This window comes from Pteropus medius, unplaced genomic scaffold (assembly GCF_902729225.1).
Source record: "Pteropus medius unplaced genomic scaffold, Ma_sr-lr_union100, whole genome shotgun sequence".
Lineage (NCBI taxonomy): Eukaryota > Metazoa > Chordata > Mammalia > Chiroptera > Pteropodidae > Pteropus > Pteropus medius.
Genome location: NW_024356335.1, coordinates 3488919 through 3508699, shown reverse-complemented (window position 1 = coordinate 3508699; position 19781 = coordinate 3488919). Strand labels below are relative to the sequence as shown.

The 19781-nt window shown below is 50.6% G+C and overlaps 1 protein-coding gene across 1 annotated transcript in view; it reads right to left on the bottom strand.

Annotated features, from left to right (window-relative positions):
• Positions 1 to 1311: 1311 nt before the first annotated feature.
• The window catches only part of GARNL3 (GTPase activating Rap/RanGAP domain like 3), a 125026-nt gene continuing 106556 nt past the window's right edge, over positions 1312 to 19781 (bottom strand). Inside the window, exons 19-25 of the mRNA XM_039861460.1 lie at positions 14740 to 14806; positions 9023 to 9130; positions 7409 to 7527; positions 5575 to 5713; positions 4561 to 4776; positions 3182 to 3308; positions 1312 to 1778 (exon numbers count right to left, since the gene is read on the bottom strand). Of these exons, the coding sequence (XP_039717394.1) occupies positions 1601 to 1778; positions 3182 to 3308; positions 4561 to 4776; positions 5575 to 5713; positions 7409 to 7527; positions 9023 to 9130; positions 14740 to 14806 (954 nt within the window). The 3' untranslated portion in view covers positions 1312 to 1600. The remainder of the gene's footprint in view (positions 1779 to 3181; positions 3309 to 4560; positions 4777 to 5574; positions 5714 to 7408; positions 7528 to 9022; positions 9131 to 14739; positions 14807 to 19781) is intronic.

The following is a 19781-nucleotide window of genomic DNA, read 5'->3' as shown; positions in this document are numbered from 1 at the left end:
TTTAGTTGAACATGAAAAACACCAGCCAGATCCAACTGACACAAGACACTCAAGCCTGGCTCCGTATGGTGGACAGGGGAGGGCGCACAGCTCCGGGGTCAGAGAACTCACAGGCTCAAACCATTGCCCCTTTCTGAGCCTCAGTTTCCTTATTTGAAAGCAAAAAATAATAAAACCGAATTCACAAAACTTTCTGGTGAGGTCGAGATACAGTGTGTAGTTGATTTTGTGTTTTTTCCTACATATGAAAAGGGCATAACAAAACACAAAAGAAGGGGATGCTGAGGCTGCAAAGACCGTGAGAAGACACATTTGGTTGTAAACGCCCCGCCTGGGTCTACCTAAAAAGCATGGTCTGTACTTTATTACTAATTTACTGTCATACTCTTGCCTCTTTTCTTCCACTGAAGGGATCCAGGCAGCCTTCAGCTTAGATTCATCTTGTTGGACCATTTGTGGGACAGGTGGGTGGCGGGGGCGGGGGAAGCTCTACTCACAGTATGCGAGGCCCACGAAGAGGCAGGATCCAAACTTCCGTCAAACCTGTCAGATCAAGGTCATGTCACACACAGCTCTCTGCACTTAAGAGAGAAGACCTGCAGAACTCCTCAGGGTTGCTTGAACAGGAGAAACCATTTAATGTTTCTTCTGATGGGGAATATCAGCAAGAAGAAATATAATAAAGTGGATTGTCCGACTAAAACCAAAGGTAAATCGCCTTTTCCACACAGATTAAACTTTTTACAATGTCAGTGAACTTAGATTTTCCCCTTCGACGGGTCCTGGCTAGAGGCTGACATTTCGGTTTCATTTACATTTGGCCAAACCCACATTTCCTTCTCACTCTGAGGAGGGAGCAAGAGAAGCCAGATGAATAACAAGAGGAGAGGGAATCATTTAGTTCATGTGAGACAGCAAAGTGGACCCAAACGAGAATGATAATTTCGATAACTGTTCCTTGGTTATATGATCTCAGAGTAACAATAAAACCGAACAAAGTAATCTGAAGATTACTTAACAAGCTCCTATACCTTGTTATTTTTTGTGAGACATGAGGAAGAAGGAACGGGAGCTTCTAAGATCTAACCACTCGGCTTTTCTCTAAAGTCTACAGGTAGGAATGCAGCTGGTTCCAATCATAGCGAAACAGTAACGGGCCAAAGGTACAGAAAGAAAACTTATTTATAATAAATTTTAAAAGCAATGGCTTTTCTTTATAAAAGAAACACATTAGGTGACATAAATCAAAACCGTAATGAAAAATAATTTTTCCATCTAAGTATATAAAACATAAGAAAAGGTTGCCGTAAATAAGAATGAACATTTTTGATTTATTCAAAGTTTCGATCTAAAACCTCAGTGAAATCTACCACCTATATTACAAGGGGACTGATGGTTCCTGAACAGAATGAAACAAAAGTTGAGAAAAATGGCACCAGACATTGGAAAGTGAGCCAAACTGGCCGAGTGTGCAGAAGGTTTGGTCCAAGAGATCACGGACAGGGTAAAAGCCACATCTGTTGAGGAATAATGTTAGAACTGGTTAAAGAGTATAAACCTCCATAAGAAAATTAAAGTTGGTGAACTAGATTCAGCCTGTTTACTTCAAGTCAATAATGTCCTCATCTGAGAAAGTCGTGAGCTGAAAAGGGCTGCTGCCCCAGGCTGGGCTGCCTTCTCTGTCGGCCCCAGGGTCTAGGTTGGAGCCCGTTGAGTGGCAGTGCCCCTCGGGATTGGCTTCGGAAGCAGGAGGACTTTCCAAGGAGCCCAACGTGATCCTAGAAGAGAAAAATCATTGGAAAAAGCCATTGCTTCTAGGATCCCAGCAGCTGGGAACACAGCTGGGCCGGGCCTATTATGTCGGGCCGTTTCCTGCTCATCTGAGCTCGTAAGCCCGTCTCTCACACCCCAGCCCCCACCTGTTATGGAGGAGGAGTCACTCCTCACCCCAGTAGAGCTTGGGTTCTGCAGGCAGATAACCCCAAGTCATGGGCTGTGTGTTTTAAAGGCCAATGGTGACACATCGGAGGGGTTTGTGAAACACCATTTACCTTTCTCAAGTGCCAGGCCTGATAATGTTACTCGAAATCTCAGACCCTCCTGTGGCTCCCATAACCTGAGGATAAGGCTGAAATTCCTACCCAGGGGACCACAGGCCACAGGACCTGGCCCTGCCAGACCCTCCGGCCTTCTCCCAGCCCCTTAGTGCATCTCCGTGTCTCTCTCTCAGCTCAGTGTCACTTCCTCGAAGAAGCCCTCCTTGATCTCCTCCCACCAAAGCAGAGCTTCTATCCACCCTACCCCCATCGTTCATTTTCTTTTAAATTTCCTTACAGCACTTGTCACTATTGGGAATGACTTAATGTGCTGATTTGCGTATAGGTTCATTGTCTGTTTCTTCACACTAGAATGTAAAGTCCACGAGGGCAGGGTCCTTGTCACGTACGAGGGGCTCAGTAAGTGTCTGTTAGATTAAAGCATGAGTAGTGCTGCCCCCACTTTGCCAGGCTGATGCTTACTTGATTATAAGACTCAGCTCAGCCTCTCCTGGTGTTTGAGACCCTCCCTGTCCCAGGCCTGGGGTGGATGGCAGCCCTCATTCTTCTGGATCACCTGCCCCCCTGGAATGCTATACTTCCTAGGATGTCCTTCTTGGCCTTCCCCACTGGCCCGTGGACCCCCTGAAGGTCATCTCCGAATCCCCAACACCCAGCTCAGTGCCAGGCACGCCGTGTGTTGAATGAGGTAATGGAGCATGCGTAATGTTGCTTGAGGGACGCGGAGAATCTTAGGGGACAAATCAGTGGGATCCAACAAGTATTCATTGACATGTGATACTGAACTGCCATCCAGAGAGTCTGCAGTGGTTTCTATTCCCACCAGAAGTATTAGAGAGTGCCTTTTCCTTGTCATTCTTACTGAGTATTTTTGTTTAAAAAACCTCTCTGTCAATCTGGTGAGCCAAACAATAAAAGTCTCTTCCTGTATGTTAATGAGCATTTGCTGGATTGCTAGTGAAGTAGCCCATTTGTCTGGGCCTCTTCCTGGCAGGCTGTGGTCTAGGGACCCTCTGCTGAGCTCGGTCAAGAGCATCGTCCATGATCAGACAGGGCCTCGTGGCAGTGCTGTGACCTGAAGGGCCACCGTCCTGAGCAGGGCCGCAGGGGGCTGCTTCCTTTACCTGTCACTGCTGGTTGATCTCATTGTCCCTGGCTTGGAGCCTCCTTGGCTTTCTTCTAACTGCTTCCGGGCTTTTGATTTGGGCTTTGGTGCTCCTTCTGACCTGGGTCCCCCTTCATCGGCGAGGCCTGGATTGCAAGGGAGAATCACGGGTCAGAGGGTCATCTTCACTGGGCTGCCATGGAGATAGAAAATGCCCTTTCCTTCTCGGGAAATTGGGTTGGGAATTGGTGCGTTACTGGGATAGAGTCAGAAAGAAATAAAGTATATATTTCTAAATGATTGTTTTTCTTGTTTGTGGAAGCTTCTATTTTCCCGGTTATAAAAAATATATACATGTTGCCCCCCAAAAGTTAAAAAAAATCATAGACTCAGAAGAGTCTCATGAAGGAGAGAGAATCTACAATCCTATTGGTGGAAACTGTAATTCTCCAACTCAGAGGTTCGATTTCAGAAAAGCACAGTGGCTTGTTAAACGGTTAAAGATCAAGCTTTCATAGGGAAGAGTGGGTTAAAAATAGCAACACATGTATTTTCAAAGCACAGCGGAAAGCACCAACTTCTAAAACCAGTGGACTTTGGCAGCGTCAAAGCTTGTGCTGTCAGGTGGACCGAATCCCTTCTCCAGTTTTTTTTCTTTGAAACATGACTGTAGGGCAGGCTTGTGCTCGGGCCACTGTCCTTACAGTTTTGTGCCATGCAGCTCCCAATTTAAGTTTTCAAACCCGTCCTTACTGGCTTAACGCATCACTTCCATTTTTCCGCATTTGGTTTTCACAATTCTGAGCAAAAGCCTAGCCTTTTCACAGTTTATCACGGTGCTTTCTTTTTCTCTGGTCTGGTCTCCCATGTGTAGATGAAGCGAGAAAAGCCTAACAGACATCTTGCATCTGTATCACCCCCACAGACCTGCCCCCACGGTTTAGGGGGCTTCAAAAAGTGATAACTGAACTGCACCGCAAATATGGACAAACGTGATAAATTTAAACTTTGGGATATATAAATATAAAATGTTATCTCAGAACTGTAGGATATAAATCCTTCTAGACTTTTTCTTTTCCCCAGGAAATCATACCTACATAGATACTTAAAATTTAAAAGACTGTATCAGACTAGACATACTATTTACCAACTGCCTTGCCCCACCTTGCCATGGTTTTGGGCAGCTTTCCACTCCAATAAACACAGATGGACATGTCAATGTTGGGGTTGAGCTGCATAGGATTCTTTGGTGGAGGTGCGCTGTAATTTATTTATAAATCCCGTATTAAAGGGGAAGTTTCTTTTTAACTCATTGTTTTTGAGGATGATGAAAATCCAAAGATAAAACCAGCTGGTATATTTACTAACAGGGAACAGAGAGAAATCCAGAGCCATTACCCAGCAGCTCCCTGCGAGTCCTGCTCGCTATTTCTTTAATCTCCATCCGGGACAGGGACAAGGAGTGAGTGACCGGAATGGCGGCAATGCCAACTCCGATGGAGGTGGGCGGGGTGATGACCTTGGAGACTAAGGGCGATTTCAGAGGTCGCTCGATGCTTCTGCCGACAAGGTTTCTGAGCGGAATCTTGTATAGGTTTTTTAACTGAATTTCACCTGAAATATGATTTAGAAAAGAACATCAGAACTTTAAGAAAAGTTCATATTATTCTCGAGAGGCTAATTTCTGGTTCCTCAACCTAGTTAGCATGAAGGAAGATTTCATGTCGCTCGCTGATCTCCCAAGTCCCATGAGGAGCAAACAAGTGATGGTGCCTGGCGGCTTTGTTTTCTAAGGGCACCATTTTCATCGGTAAACTGGATAAAATGCACCCACTACTTGTTATGCCTGCAAAGGAGCAAAGAGCAGACAAGACCCTAAGCAGCTGCGGCACCACCAGCAGCACAGCCACCTGCTTGGGGAGCCCTGTGCTTACAGTAACAAGTAGCCATAAAGACAACCGATGTGGCGAGAAGTTGGGACAAGCTGTGGTTGAGCGACCGGGAACCACAGCAAAGGCCTCTGGGATTCGTGGGCAAAGCCAGATAGGGTGAAAGGCTGGGTGTGCTGAGTGACGTGTAGGTTTTATGGCCATATCCCTTCAGCTACAAAACACACGGTGTAGTTAACATCCCTGAAGGAAAAATAACTTTGCTAGGCAAGTCGGAATCTCTCTAGCCCTCAACTCCCTTCCCCCCAATGAAACAAGTTTCTTTTTTTTTTTCATGATGAGATCTTTGTTGTTATTGTTGTTAGCACAAAGTTTCTTAAGAACGCAACCAAAGCATTTGGAATGCAAGTTTTGAAGGATGACTTTCTTAGGCAGTAATCGCATGTTGATACTGGACAACGAACTAGACAAATCAGAATAGATTAAAAATATCTATTAATAAGACAGTAGACATGGACTTCACCTTCCCCCAGGGAAGAAGGAAACACTGGAGCATCTCGGCCTGGGGGTGTCTGAGGAGAATTGTGGGCACTGGGCCCCTTGGAGCTGCCTCCCGACGAGACCTCATTCACAGCCGTGGTTGCTGTGAAGTATATATCCGACTAGAAGGAAAGAGAAATATTACCGAGCTGCCTGGGGTTGCAGGCCCTGCACCCATGCGCCCTCCTGTCATCACTGCCAACGATGCCTGGGGATGGGGACTCCCGGGGGAAAGCCCCGCATAGCCAGGCCAGACTTTTCCTGAGTACTCAGCTCCCCACAATTTTTCTTATCTATCTGCTGATACACCTTCTGCAAACACAAACACGACACACACTCCCCTAACTTCTCAGCCGCCTGGAGTGTCAGAACTGGAGAGGATATGGGGTCTTAGCTAGGTCTCCTTACAGACGGGAAGCGGGTCACTCACGCACTGAGCGAGCACACCTGTGACGTGCTGGCTCCAGTGACAACGGCAGGGTGGTGTGTGAGCCCACGCCGATTTTCAGGGATTTTTCCTACACTTACTATTATCCATGCTCTTGAGGTTATTTACAGCAATAGATCTGAGTGGTGGAAATACTGTACAATGATGGTTCCTGAGCACTGCTTCCCAACTCTGTGCCCGGGGTGTCACCTGGGAGGCTCGAAATCAGTCACACCGCGGAAACTGACAAACGCTACAAATTTGAGCTTGACTGGTGGTTTTGCTGATCGTCTAGACTTAAAGGGATGGAGGAGTGATGAGGATAAAGGTACGTTGAGATTAGTGCTGAAACCGAAAAAAGTTTTGGTTTAATGACTGATCTGTGTGAGGGTGAGGAGCAGTTTCACAATAGATCACATATCAGATTTAATGACAATAAACTACTTGGAAAAAGAACGAATGGACTGAGCCATAACTCCAGCTGTAAAATTTTCCTTGAACTGCAGCCATAGATTGGCTGCCAATAAAAGAGATGGGCAAAAATTAACAAAAGCATTTCGTGAGAGCCAATTGGCTAAATGGACATGAACATAAAAGGCACTGTCTACTTTATTATTTGTAAATCGTAAGCTGTTTTAATTTTTATGTACAATTCATAATCGATGAATGTACGGATGTATGTACGTGCACACACACACACATTTAGTTAAACATTTATCATGACACCACAGGGCCATGCTAGCGATTCAGGCAGCTCAGTCCTTGCTGTCACAGAGCAGTCGCCCGTGACCAGATGTGATGCATGTCAGGATGGACAAAGTGCCACGGGGAGTGTGGCAGGGGGACCAGCCCGGTCTGGCAGGGCTGGGGAAGACTGTGTGGGGCCAACTCGGGCAGGGGACTACAGTCGTTCTCCTGGATCATGGACCAGTGACAGAAGACACCCTGGAGGGCCATCTTTTCTTCCTGTGTCCCTCGGTTTTGCTCTAATGCTGGGTTACTAGACGTGGATCACTCAGTCAGCCATACAGAATTCAGGGGATTCAAATTCACACTGAGGATTAGAAAGTGGCAAAGGAAGAATGCCCCACTGCGAGCGCTTACTTTTCTAGACTGTCCTCGGACTGTCCTTCGGTACGACCTAGTCTGATGGGGCGGGTATCTCTTTCAGCTGAGTGCTCCCCAACTGCCACCAGCACTGAATGACTCTTAACAAGACTAGGGAGAGGCGTTTTTAAGCCCAAAACGCCACACATGAAAACCCAACCGATGAGTCTTCTCCGTCTCTCCTCTGGCACTTTGACACGCAGATGGTGCTGTCATCGCGAGCCTGACTGGATGAGACCTCCGGGTGCCCCTCAGACAGAGGCGAAGTCCCACGTGTACTCACCCTGGAGGCCACGAGCTGCAGCTGGGGCAGGACCGCCGTGTGGACCAGGTTCCCGTTCACTACCAGGCGGATCTCGATGGAGTCGGTGGTGAAGGCCAGCAGGTACGGGAAAGCACAGACTGCAAGGCCACGGGCTGCGTCAGCTCCCAGCCCCCCGGCTCGTGGCTGTGGGGGCGCCACGATGGCCTCGCATCCATCCTCCCTCCTCTGCAAACTTCCATCTCGCCCATTCGTCTGGCTGCTTCTCTTCTTCCTTCACGGGGCATGCCCCCCCAATTCTAAGACAGCCTTCACTCCCAGGACAGCCTCCCCTCCGCTGCCCAGCTTCCGTGCTGGCTCCATTTCTCGCTGCCATCTTTTCCTCCTGCAATCCTGTAACCAGACCTGCGGAGGCTCCCCGCCCGAGACCTGCGAGATGCCCCCTTACCGTCCAGACTACCGCTGACAGCCCCCCGTCCCTCAGCACAGCCCTTCTGCCTGGAAGCCCTCGCCGGGACTCATGCGGCCTCTCGTCAGGTCCTCCGCCTCTCGCGTGTGTCCGGCAGGGGCTGCGTCTCACTCCTCACTGTCCCTCACAGTGTCCCTCGGGTTCGAGGGGTTTGCTGAGTTAGTTTTTATAGGTCAGCCCTCCTTCTTGACAGCGGTGTCACGACACACTGACCCCCGGGCCCTGCACCTGCCTGGTCGCCCACTGATCCCACTTTTGCCTTTTTTTCTTTTTTTTTACTGGCTCCTTCACGCGCCCTCGTCTCTGCATGGCCCGCTCTCTCTGCCCTCTCTCTGGTGAATGCATCCGTTCACTTGGCTTCACACTCGCTCTATGACACCCGCGTCTCTTGGCTTGCTCTCTCAAGTGACCTCCAGTGTCGTGGCTCAGAACCTGAAAGCCATTTCCGCCCTTCCCTCTTTTTTTATTATTATTATTTTTTAACCATATCTAATCTGTCATGAAGCCCGACCAGTCCTTCAGTTTCTTGGGATCGGCAACTCTGCTCTCCTCGGAAGGCTCTATCTATCATGTTTACCTCTCGACAAATTCTCTTTCGTTGAGGAAAACGGTCCTAACTCAAACATTCTCGGCTCGCTCTCACCGGGCAGATGCCCGGCTGTGGCTCTTGAACCACAGAAACGAGGCACCCCCACTCACGTCCTGACACTTCCGTGGCGGGCGAAGCACCCAAGGTTTTGCGATTCCGGATTTTCGAGCTTCGCGAGAGTTAAGAATGGTGCTGAATGCACTGTGCCTCTCCTCCCAGTCAGTCAGCGTTTTGAGGCTGGGTCTCTTGCTTTTGAATTTTAGAAAGAGGAACGCGAGGCCCAGAAATGGAAGGGCGCTCAAAGATACCCCGGCGCGGAAGCTGAGATCAAACTGATCTCAAATGCTCACGTGCTCAGGCGCTGAGGACAACAACCCGGAGGTCCAGTGAGAGACAACAGGCCCCAAAGGGGGACAATAAAAGCAATTAAAGAAGAACAAGAACACTGAGTACTCATCAGATTCACATAATTTACGGCGATTTAGCAGAAAGCCAGGGGTGTTTGCTCCCACCGGGGTTAAAGAGCTCAGACAAATCTACGCAAGGGGGCGCGTGGTATCGGAAAGGTTTCTCTTACCCATGGCGGAAGGAGCCTGGTTCCAGCAGAACTGGAAATCTGACGCGGAGGGCCGGACCAAAAAAGAGCCCCCATTAAACGGACAAACTTTTTTATAGATGCAACTGTCTGCAACGAGACAATAGCGACTCATTTTTGTGAGAGGCAACACTTAGATCGCTGTACTTAGATAAATGAGAAACAGACAACAAGAATAGCATCCTATCTGCTCATCCTTTACAAAGAGCTGGTAAGAATATTGTCACGACGCCAGATTCTGAGGGTCAGGAGGCCCTCGGCGCCAGAGTGACAGACAGGACCACTACAAGGAATCGTAGCTGCCATGTGGGGAGAGTCTACCACGTGCCAGGCGCTGAGCTTTAGAAACACTATCTGTTTAGCCTGTCCAGCCTTGTGAAGCAGATACTAGCACTACGTTCATTTTACAGATGAGGAAACTGAGTCAAGGAGAGGTGAAGTAGCTTGTCCAAGGTCTGTCCCCTAGTGCTACGTGGCAGAGGACACGGTCTGCCCGATTGCAGAGAATGGACGCTCGGTGGTCACCCTCAGGTGGAGGAAGCCCTCACGCACTGAGCCCCACTCAGCAGGACAACTCCCCGTTCCTCCCCACATTTTACTACGAAAACCTGAAGCCATGTGTCTGTATCACCGTGGTGAGCCTGAGCCAGCATCAGATCAAGGCCAGTTGCCTCTGCTGCCCTATTGCTGGCCTCTGAGCGCCAAACACAAGTCCAGGTGGTTCGCCCCCTCTCGGAGTGAGCAAGTCCACGTGGAAACAGAGGCCCCTTGTACTCCAGAAGCCCATCACGTTTTACTCTACCATTTCTTTTTAAATTCCTATATAAATTGAGATATAATTTATATATTATAACATCTGTCCATTTTCAGTGTGCAGTTCAATGAATTTTAGTCTCTTTCGAGTTGGACATCGTCACGATCTGACTGTGCGAGATTTTCATCACCCTAAAACGCAGACTCGTGCCCACGAAGCAGTCGCTCCCGTCCCTGGTGCTGGAATGGAAAGCTGCACCCTCTCTGGGAGAGGGGCGGATGTGGGAGCAGAACGGCTGATGGGGACCCGTGAGGTCAGGCAAGAATGGTGGCGGGGGACAGGGTGGGGACAGCAGCAGCCACGGCCCACTGGAAGCTCCAGCCCAGTCAAATCTTTCTGGAACGTCCCGCCCCCTTGGGGCTTAGGGACTCCTTTGATGTGGCTACTGTGCCTTGCAAAACAGGTATCTTGCACTGTCTTGTAACTATGTATTCAACAAAGTGAGTTAACGGGGAAGAAACAACTAACTCGAGTCAGTATCGTCTGATTTTGCTACAGCGGATTCACTAGGGGAGAAAAAGCATCCTCGCTCTCAGCTAAAGACCTTGCTTCCCTAGAAAACAGACGCCCGGGGTCTGCCTTCGCGTGGCCCCCGCCTGCCATGCCCTCGCCTGCCTCCTCCTGGGACTGGATGCCCTGAGGCTCGGCCAGTCCTCCTTCTCCCACGCTGGCCCCTCCGCTTTCCCTCCTGGGAGCCCGCTCTGGCGATTCTCCCGTCCTGCATCACCCCGTTGCCTTCCACACTGGATCGTTCCTGACGGCCTTACGACATCGCTGCTTATGCCACTTTCTAGAAAAACCAAACCCATCTGAGCTCTCGTCTCCCCGTAGCTATCCCTCCCTTCCTTCCTCTTTCCCCCGGAGAGCCAGATTCTTTGAAAGAGCCGCCGTCTGGTCTCTTCTCCCTAGACCTCTTCGCCATTCCCTCGTGCCCTGTGTATCAGGCTTTCGCTCCCACCGCTGACCCAGAGACACCTGCTCTGACCCAGGTTTCCGAATGCCCCGCCCCTCATCACCTTGCCACCCCGAGAGCAGCTCTCAGACCCTGGGTCCCCTGGTCTGAGACAAAGGACACAGCAGGCCACTCCCTTCGTAAACACTGCCTTTTGGGACCCGCCTCCCCTTGGTTTGCTTTTCTGGCCTCCCCTCAGTCTTTGCTGGTCCCTCCTGCCTCTGCCTCTGCCTCTGCCCTGCTCTCTGTCTCTGAAATCTCTTTAGTCTCCTGACTCTAAATGTCACTTAATGCTAATGAGGCCCAGCGGCTATCTCCGCCAGCCCTTCCCCTGAGCTCTGGACTTGAACGGCCAGCTGATCGCTCAGGGTCTCCATCTGGCCGCCTACCAAGCTCGGATGCATCCCCGGCTTCTCGACCGCCCCCCGACCCTCTGGGTAAATGGCACTCTCCGTTCGTCCAGCTGCTCGTGCCCCAAACTGCAGAATCTTCCCTTTCTCTTCCTCTCACATCCCACATTTGACTTGTCAGCAAACTATCTCGGTTCTCATATTTAAAACAGCTCGGGGATCGGACGGCTTCTCAGCCCCTGCACTGCTGCCGTTCTGGTCCAAGCCACTGTCCCCTTTCATCGGCTGAGCGCAGCCACCTCCTAGCTGCTCTCCCCACCTCCACCTGCTTCAGGTAATTCTCAGCCGGAGTTATCCCTGCACGTGTGATTCAGACCAGGCCGTCCCTTTGCTCAAAATCCTCCCTTCGCTCGTCAGAGCAAAATGCGAAGGCCTCATCTGACTCGGTCCCCTCTGCCGATGTCATTGTATCCACTCGCGCTCTCGCTCGCTCTCTTGGTCATCATCTCAGGGTCACCGTGAACGCACCGGGAGAGGGGGCCTCCGAATCAGACCGAAACGACTTAGAAAAAGTAAGCGAAGGGCGCCTCTCGGACCCCGGAGCTGTGGGGCGCGTGCGCACTGGCCGTGCCGGCGTCCACGCCTGGCACGTCCCTAACCTATGAGCTCACTGCGGTCCCTGCTGGTGGCTCTCACTGTTGTGTCACTACAGCCTCCAGGGCGCCTGGCACAGAGAAGGTCATTCATCGGGGTTAACAAGGGCAGCCTGGATGGGGGGCCGGCGTGAGGGACAAGACGCTTAGAATGTCACTGCACTTCCCACAGCGTGTGACCTTCGCTCTGTTGACTTTGCCCAGCCAGCAGGTGGACAACGGGGTGACAGATACTATTTCTAATTTTAAAATACATTTCTCCGAGAAAAAGTCCTTTTCTGCATGTGGAAAAATCTACAGAGGTTAAAAACTGGGTTCTGAGTTAATACTCCGGTGAATCTGGACTGAGAGAGGAAAAATAAAATCTGCTGTGCCTGGCACGGTGGTACAGGCTTTACGTGCACAGTCCCATTCAATCCACACAACAGTCAGGCTGGTGTTCTTCACGTTACTCGTCTGGAAGTTAAGCCTTTGTGAGGTTACATGCAGTCGCGTGGAGAGTAAGTGGTACTATGGCAGCTTTTCCAGTTTTTCTTGTGTGATTATCTTTACAACATCGTCCGCAGAGTTCACCCTTAGTGCAGAGACTTACTATTTGCATTAAAGGTGAATCATGACTCTGTGCTCAGGTCACAGCCATATTTTCTTTCTTTTTTAAAGCAAAGACTGACCCTGGTATTCAAGGTAGAGATTATAAAATAAGAACGTCATCTGCGTATCGTCCAATTTATACTTTCTCCCCCATTGAAGTTTACCTTGCAAATACATTTTCCTCAAATAACATGTAACTAGAAGGCATAATATCTATTATAAAATATTTAAATCTTTAACATATCTGAGATAAAAATTTCCCTCTCTAAAACTCTGAGTTTATAGAAGTTATTTTTGTTGTTGTTGTTGTTGTTTGTTTGATTTAATAGAAAGGAATTGACTTAAATGATAAAAATAAGCCTCAGATTTGGGGGAGGGGGGACAAAAATCATTCTACAGCACCCTGCAGAAAAGGGCGTTTAATTGTACAGGCATCTGTAACCGAGACAAGAACACGGAATAGAACAAGCAAGTAAGTGTGCACTGTGTGTGCGGGGGAAGGAGTTACAGAAGTGACCTGGGTACCTGGGGTTGTTCACCAGGGACCCGCCAACCTGCTGGGAGAAACAGGGAGACGGAAAACCCAAGACAGATTCCTGACGCCCAGAAGAGGAGGAAGTGACACGGTTTGGGAGAGATCGAGGCGGGTCTGGGAACCTCTGGGGCTGCCAAGGCCCTGACCCACGTGGGAAACCTAAAGGTACAGAGGTTGTCTCTCCGATGGCCTGGCAGACCTAAGGAGACAGACCCACGTGGATCTCATCCTCAGATGAAACCAGAAGATTGAAGCCGGGGCCTTGTAACTGCCAAGGGGCTCCGCCAGACAAAGAGGCCGCTGGAGCCACGCCTGGACCACTCCATCCGTGTGCAGGAGGGCTGCCTGCTCCAGTGGGTCACTTCGTGTGTGGCAGAGAGGATGTCATGCTCATTTGTTTCCATGCCCCCTCTTCGTTATGGGATTCACTCTCCCGTTCTGAAAACCTGCTCTATCTTTCTGTTCTTAACTTCTCTCCCACTGAAAACCCCTCCCATCTTTTTAAGAAGTTAAAATAAAAATCTACATCGGTTTTTAAAGCATTCTGCCACGAGTTTTTCTTAGATTTTCCACTAAAGTAAAAAGACTACACTTTAAAGAGATTAACATCTTAGAGAACTGACTTCAAACATGTTGACTCCTATTCTCCTTTGTCCCCAGGAATCTAGGACAAAGGGCAGCAGTGGCCTGGCCACCTGAGCACTGGCATCCGGGAACTATGCTGGAGCGTGGGTGGTGTGGCCTGTTCCTGTCACCTTGCCCGTGTGGCCCTTCTCATCAAATGGCCTATTAAAGACCGGTCCTTTTCAGGAGGGTTTAGATAGCTCTGTGGCCAAAACAGTGTAAAAGAACAATTTATAAATGAAGAGGCTTCTCCCCTGTGACTTCACCTTCTCTTAACTTATGCCCCATTTTGAAAGATGTTTACCAAACCATTTTTTTTCTACTGATAATTAGCTTTTCCATGCTTATTAATCAAAGATTAATTAATCGACATATCTGCCCCGTGTGATATAACCAGCAGTACCCACTCTAAATCGATACAACTGTAGGCTTGTAGGCTGAAAAAATGTTTTCCTGTTTTAGTTAGACTGGGCAGCTTTATCCAGGAAAATGACTTAGTACTTTTTGCCTGAAGAAAAAAAAATCCCGTCTTAGTGTAGTACAATATTAATTTTGAAATGAGCTGAAAATCCTTAAAGAACCTATTAGGCACCTTGGGTTTGCACAAAACCCACCAGGCCACGTGACCCAAACTAACCCAGCTGAGGTGGGATACGCAGGTTGAGGCTGATTTCATTGACACCTGAGAAATAGCACAAAGTAGAATAGTAACTGTGGTTAAAATCTGGGGAGGCTGGAGTCAAGAGGGCCCCAAATGTGAACCCCGGGTGTGCTGCTTTGCAGCCACGTGATTTTGAGAATGGCAGTTCACCTCTCCGGGCCTCAGCTGCCTTATCTCCAAACTACAGATGATAACAGTACCTGAGAATTAAAGAGACAATGGCTGGAGCACACTGAGCACAGGCCGTGGCACACAGAAAGGACTCCCTAAATGGAAGCCACTGTCACCGCTGTATCCTGGAGACGGGGCCACAGGCAGTGTCCTGCATCGTCTCACCAGGAGATCTGGGGTGTCCTGGGAGACCCAGGTAGGAATGTAAGTTTTTGATGTTCCCTGGAGAGCAGTTAAGGATGCAGGAAACAATACATCAGGTAAGTCTAAGGTTAAGCCCCTTTAAATGGCCCGGGAAAAGAAGAGTTGGTTTTAGGAGGTAAAGAGGAAGACACATCCTTTACTCACAGTTGTAACACAGGAGCAGGCCAGCTTCTCCGTCTTCGTACACATCAATAACTGCAACGAAATTAACCTGCAATGATAACGGGCAGTGGTAGTGGCAGGCTGGGCACGGACGCGCTCACAGACCTCCCCGAGGCGCGAGAGTCTGGCGGTGGCCCTCGGCTCTCTGTAAACGCAGGCGCTGGGGGGTCACTGCCACTCACCGGCACCCAGGTGCCGTCTTGGGAGGCCATGATTACAACGCACGGCGGGTGGAAAAGAAAGGAAGGGCTCTCCCTTTCTTTCTCCCCTGGGACTTCCTCACCGTCTTTTTGTCCCTTTGAGGAGCCCCGAAGGCGGGCATCTGCTCTCCTTAGAAACATGACTCGTATTTGTGTGGCGTGATCCAGGCCGCACGGCTTGTGGCTTATTCATTTCACCCTGAGTCGACCCCGGCGAGTAGACGGCATTACTCCCATTTTACAGATGAGGAAAGTGAGGCTCGGAGATGTGAAGTCGCCCTGGTCCCTTGGCTAGGAAGCGCCCCAGCCAAGGTCTGAGTCGGGCCTCGGAGCCGGTTCCCACCCCTGCACTCAAACGTGGAAGGTCCCTGAATCTTGAAATCGTCACCTCCATTCTCCCTCCCCGCTTCACCTGGGGCAGGGAGCATGACACAGCGAAAAGCGAGTCAGCAGAGCCAGGCGTGTGCGATCTGGGCGAACCCCCCTCTCTGGGCCCCAGTTTCTGTGTTTGAGAAAAGGCCGCTCTGCCGGGTGCTGCCCTCGGTCCTTCGTGATTTTCAAAACCCTGACCTCCCCCCGACATCACCTGCTCCTTTCAGTTCCTCGCGAGCATCCTCAGCCTGCACGTCTGGCCTCCCACACTGGCAGGGGACCAGCTGGCTTTGAGCTCAACGGAAGTTTCCTTCTCCCCCGCCCCTCCCGCCACCGGAGGCCTTCGGCCAACGCGTCTCTCTGACTCTCCATGGCCTCTGACACGTGACATCGCCTCCCTCCTGCCGTTCCTCCCACTTCAGATGACCCTTCCATTGCCCAGCTCCTCTTTCTTTTAGAAAAACGCCCACCTTAATAGCTTCGAATTTTACGCTGTCCCCACATCTCTGAGTCGATGACCTCAGGCACATCTCCTCAGAGCTCCAGTCCATGCACTAAGGACAACACATTCCATATCTAAACACGCAGGAGGCCGTAGAGGTGTGTGGGGGGCGGGGAGAGGGGGGATAGGAGCAAGTCTCTGCTCAGACAGACCCGAGCTCAAATCCCGCCTCTGCCACTTGGTGCCTCTGTGGTTTGTGGCACGTGGCGTAATCCCCGGCCTCAAGTCTGCACCTGTGAACTGGCACGATGATGTTATTTACTTCGCCGGACTGTGATGAGAACTCCATCTACAAGGCAAAGCTTCTTGCACAGGGCCTGACACCCAATAAGCACTTGGTGAAGGTTGTTATGTTTCTCTGGAACATGGTGAGCTTCCTTCCAGACCCCCTCCTTTTTGTTAGCAGACCTATCCCTGAAGTGCCAGGGGCTCCCCACTCACCCACGCCCGACAGCGTCCTCTTCATTGTCCCTCAGGCATCGTCTGCCATGCCAGGGTAGGCCCAACCTTCCCAGGCAGGAACATGTGCCCTGTCTCCTGGGGCTCAGCGCATGTCTCTCCAGACCCTTCTCTGCACTGCCCAGGACGGCCACAGGCCCTCTGCCCAGCCAGCCCTCCTCCTCCTCACTGCTGTCACCAAGACGCAGCCTTCTCCACACAGTCTCACCGCTCTGTCGAAGCCCAGGCTGGCCACCCTCAGCCAGGGCCTCTGTCTTGGCTCCAGAAGTCCCTCCAATGGAAGCCCTGTCAGTACCTGGCACTGTAGTAGGTGCCATGAAGCAGACAGAAATGAATAAGGCGTGGTTTCACCTTTTAAGAAAAAAAGCCAGTACTTAAAACAAGGCATAATGGGCCAAATGCCATAACCAGGACTTGTGGAAACTTCAAGGCGGGGGTGGGAGACAGTGAGGCCCAGAGGTCAAGAGCACCGACTCTGGGATCAGAAAGACCTGGGGTCTGAATCCCAAATAACTCCCCCACTGCTATATACCATGCCCTCCACTGAAACTATCTGCGTGACGTGCATCCCTGTCAGGAGCTCCCTGGTTTGTCTGTTTCCTGGCACTGTTCTCCCCACAAGCACAGAAGCTTTGCCAAGCAGAGGCCATGCTGTGCTGCTGACGGCGATGTCCTCCGCATCTCGATCGGGCGCCGAGTGAATACTCGCTGAATGCACGACCGAATCCCGGCTGTCACTTTAGCCATATGTGTACTTGGCCAGCTGTTTGACCTCCTAGGACCTACGTGTCCCCATCTGTAAAATGGGGGCTGATAAGAGCACCTATCCCCACAGGGGCTGAGGATTCTGGGAGGCCATCTCCGTAAGCACCGGGCGCGGGGCCTGGTACCTGTAAACGCTCGGTACCTGTCGGCTGGTAGGTAGTGTTTTTTAGCTATGAAACCAGCAAGAGTGGGTACAGTAGTACATGAGGGTCTAGCCCTCGAGCCTTGAAAGGAACTTTCCTGTCCCCATCACTTTGACTTAGAATCACTTCCTCCTCAGGTGTCCCGTGCCTGTCAGCTGGACGACACCTATCTCGGCCAGAGGCTTCGCGCCATAGTGGGTGTGTGTGTATCCACTCTTCCAGACTGTGAACTTCTGGAGGGCAGGGGTCAAGTGCTACCAGCTTTGTAGCTGAGACCTGATGTCCCTGTTATACTGTGTGACGTGGCTGTGGACGCCACAGCATGCTGGTTTCGGGGCCTGGCCTTCGGAGTCAGGCAAGTTCAAGTCTGCCTCTGCTAGTTTTGGGTAAATGAGCGAATCCTCCTTTCCGAGCCTCAGTTTCCTTTTCTGCAAAAAATGGGGAAGTGAACAGTACTTTCCTCCCGGACTGTTGGGAGGATTTTGTGAGAATGGTTCCAAAGTGCCCTGGCGTGGGGCTTGGCACATAGAAGTGGTCATGCGGTGGTGGCCGTGTTTTTATAATGGTGGCAGGTTAGCCTCGGTGGGAAGGGTGGAACTGGACAGCCCAGCAGTTTAGAGGTCAGGCCTGCGTACGTGTTTGGGGCGGTGGCGGAGTGGCAGACGGTGACAGTTAGAGGAAGTTCAGGCAGCCTTCCGGGCTGAGGTCTGTGCACGGTGGCAAAAGACACCAGGAAAGTAACCGGCATAAAGGTCTATCTGGGGACCATCCGAGGACTGTGCTGACAGGTCCAGCATGGCTGGACTGACTCAGGCTGCGGGATAGGCAATGGTGGCGCTCCAGCCACACGGCCGAGATCGGGGACAGAGTCCACCGCTGGGCTCAATCGCTCCCTCCTGAGGTGCCCACAGCCCTTTGCTCAGACCTGCATGAACCCTGAGCAGAGTGGGACCCCTTCTTGCTTCGGTGCACGACAGTGTCTCCCTGGGCGAAGGCCTGGCAGGACCCCGTCTCTGCGGCACTGGTTCTTGACCCAGTGAGGACATGACAATCAACTAGAGAGTTTTTTTAAAAAAATACATATTCCGGGTTCTCACTCCTAGATTTCCTGATATAGGAGGCCCCGCATAGGACATAGGCATTGGCTTTTTAATTTTTAATTGATTAAATAGTTCATTTTATGAGTGTTTGAACATGATAAAAGTAACATACGGTGGTTTTGAAAATTCAAAATGCAGACTTGGAACAAGGGAAGCCCGTCCCCTGCCTGGCCGGAGAGGAAGCCACTGTTAGGCCAAGGTCCAGCCTTCCCATGTGATCCCGATGTGATTCCAGGCCCAAATGAGAACCCTGGGGACTTGGGCCAGCGAGTAGGCCGGAGACCCAGACCCCGCTACCACGTCTGCAGCCCCTTCCACAGGAGACCTTTGCTTTGGGGTGGTGGCTAGTGCTGGCTGCGGGAGTTGGGACGGCGGGTCACTGGAGGCCTGTCATAAGATGAACTTGACGCTGACCTTCAGTATGCCGCTCTGCTGCTTCTGGAGCATTTCCTCTCTGGAGCTAGGACTGTCTTAGACCCTGAGGTGGGGTTGAGGTCTGCCATGGCAACGGAGCGGGCTTGGCTGACAAGTGAAGAGGGATGGGGGCAGGAAACTAGGCCACCCAGTCCCCATGGGTGCCGAACACAGAGCAGGTGGCCAGCGAGCGTAACTGACCTGAGGCAGGTCGACCTCTCCTGCTTCCACTGAACTTGGGAGGCCTGAGCGGAGGGACGTCCTGGTGACAAGCTAGTCCGGATCCCACAGGCCGTTTCTGCTTTGGCTCTTTGAAAACGCATCGTTCGGGGCTTTTTCATTCCTTCAGGCTTCTCTTCTCAGCTAGACAGTAAATTCCTTGCGGACAGGCGCTGTGTCTGAGCATCTCTGCCTGCTTAGCAAACGCTCAGCGGCTGCTGCTTGATGGGAGGGGGACTGTGTACACTGACCCGCTCAGGTCACGAAAGGGCTTAAGGTTTTGTAAAAAAAAAAATATTTTCTCTTAGGGAAAAGTTTTGTATCTGTTTTCAAAAGCGTATTAAAGATGGGGAATTTTAGAATTGTTCTCCATGGCTTTCAGAAAAACAAAACATAGACTATGTTTTGCCTTAAAAAAAAAACTGTTTTTAACCCAATTTTTCCTGAATCTTAGAATCTTCATGAGTCTTGGGAAAAAAAAAAAAATCTACAGATACTCTCGTGAATTATCAGAATATTAAATATAAGGAAATAATAATAATCACTGGAAAAAGCAGGTTCAGTCACGGGAAACTAGTTGCCAGGGAAAGGCCTGATGGAAGGAAGGCCTGGCAGGCCGTGATTTTCTGCCCCTTCGGCCGGTCACACAGACTGTTTTGAAAAGCAAGAAGGGCAACCGGGCCCTTCCGCCTCGGAAGTCGGCAGGCTGGAGAGGCTGTAGGCGCCCAGCTGCTGGGACAGACGGGCGGACCTCCTGGCTTTAAATCCGAAAGAGTTTCGGGAGAGACTCGTTCTATTAGTCTATGTTAGCGTCACTTGGGGGAGATTTAAAACATACTGATTCCCAGGC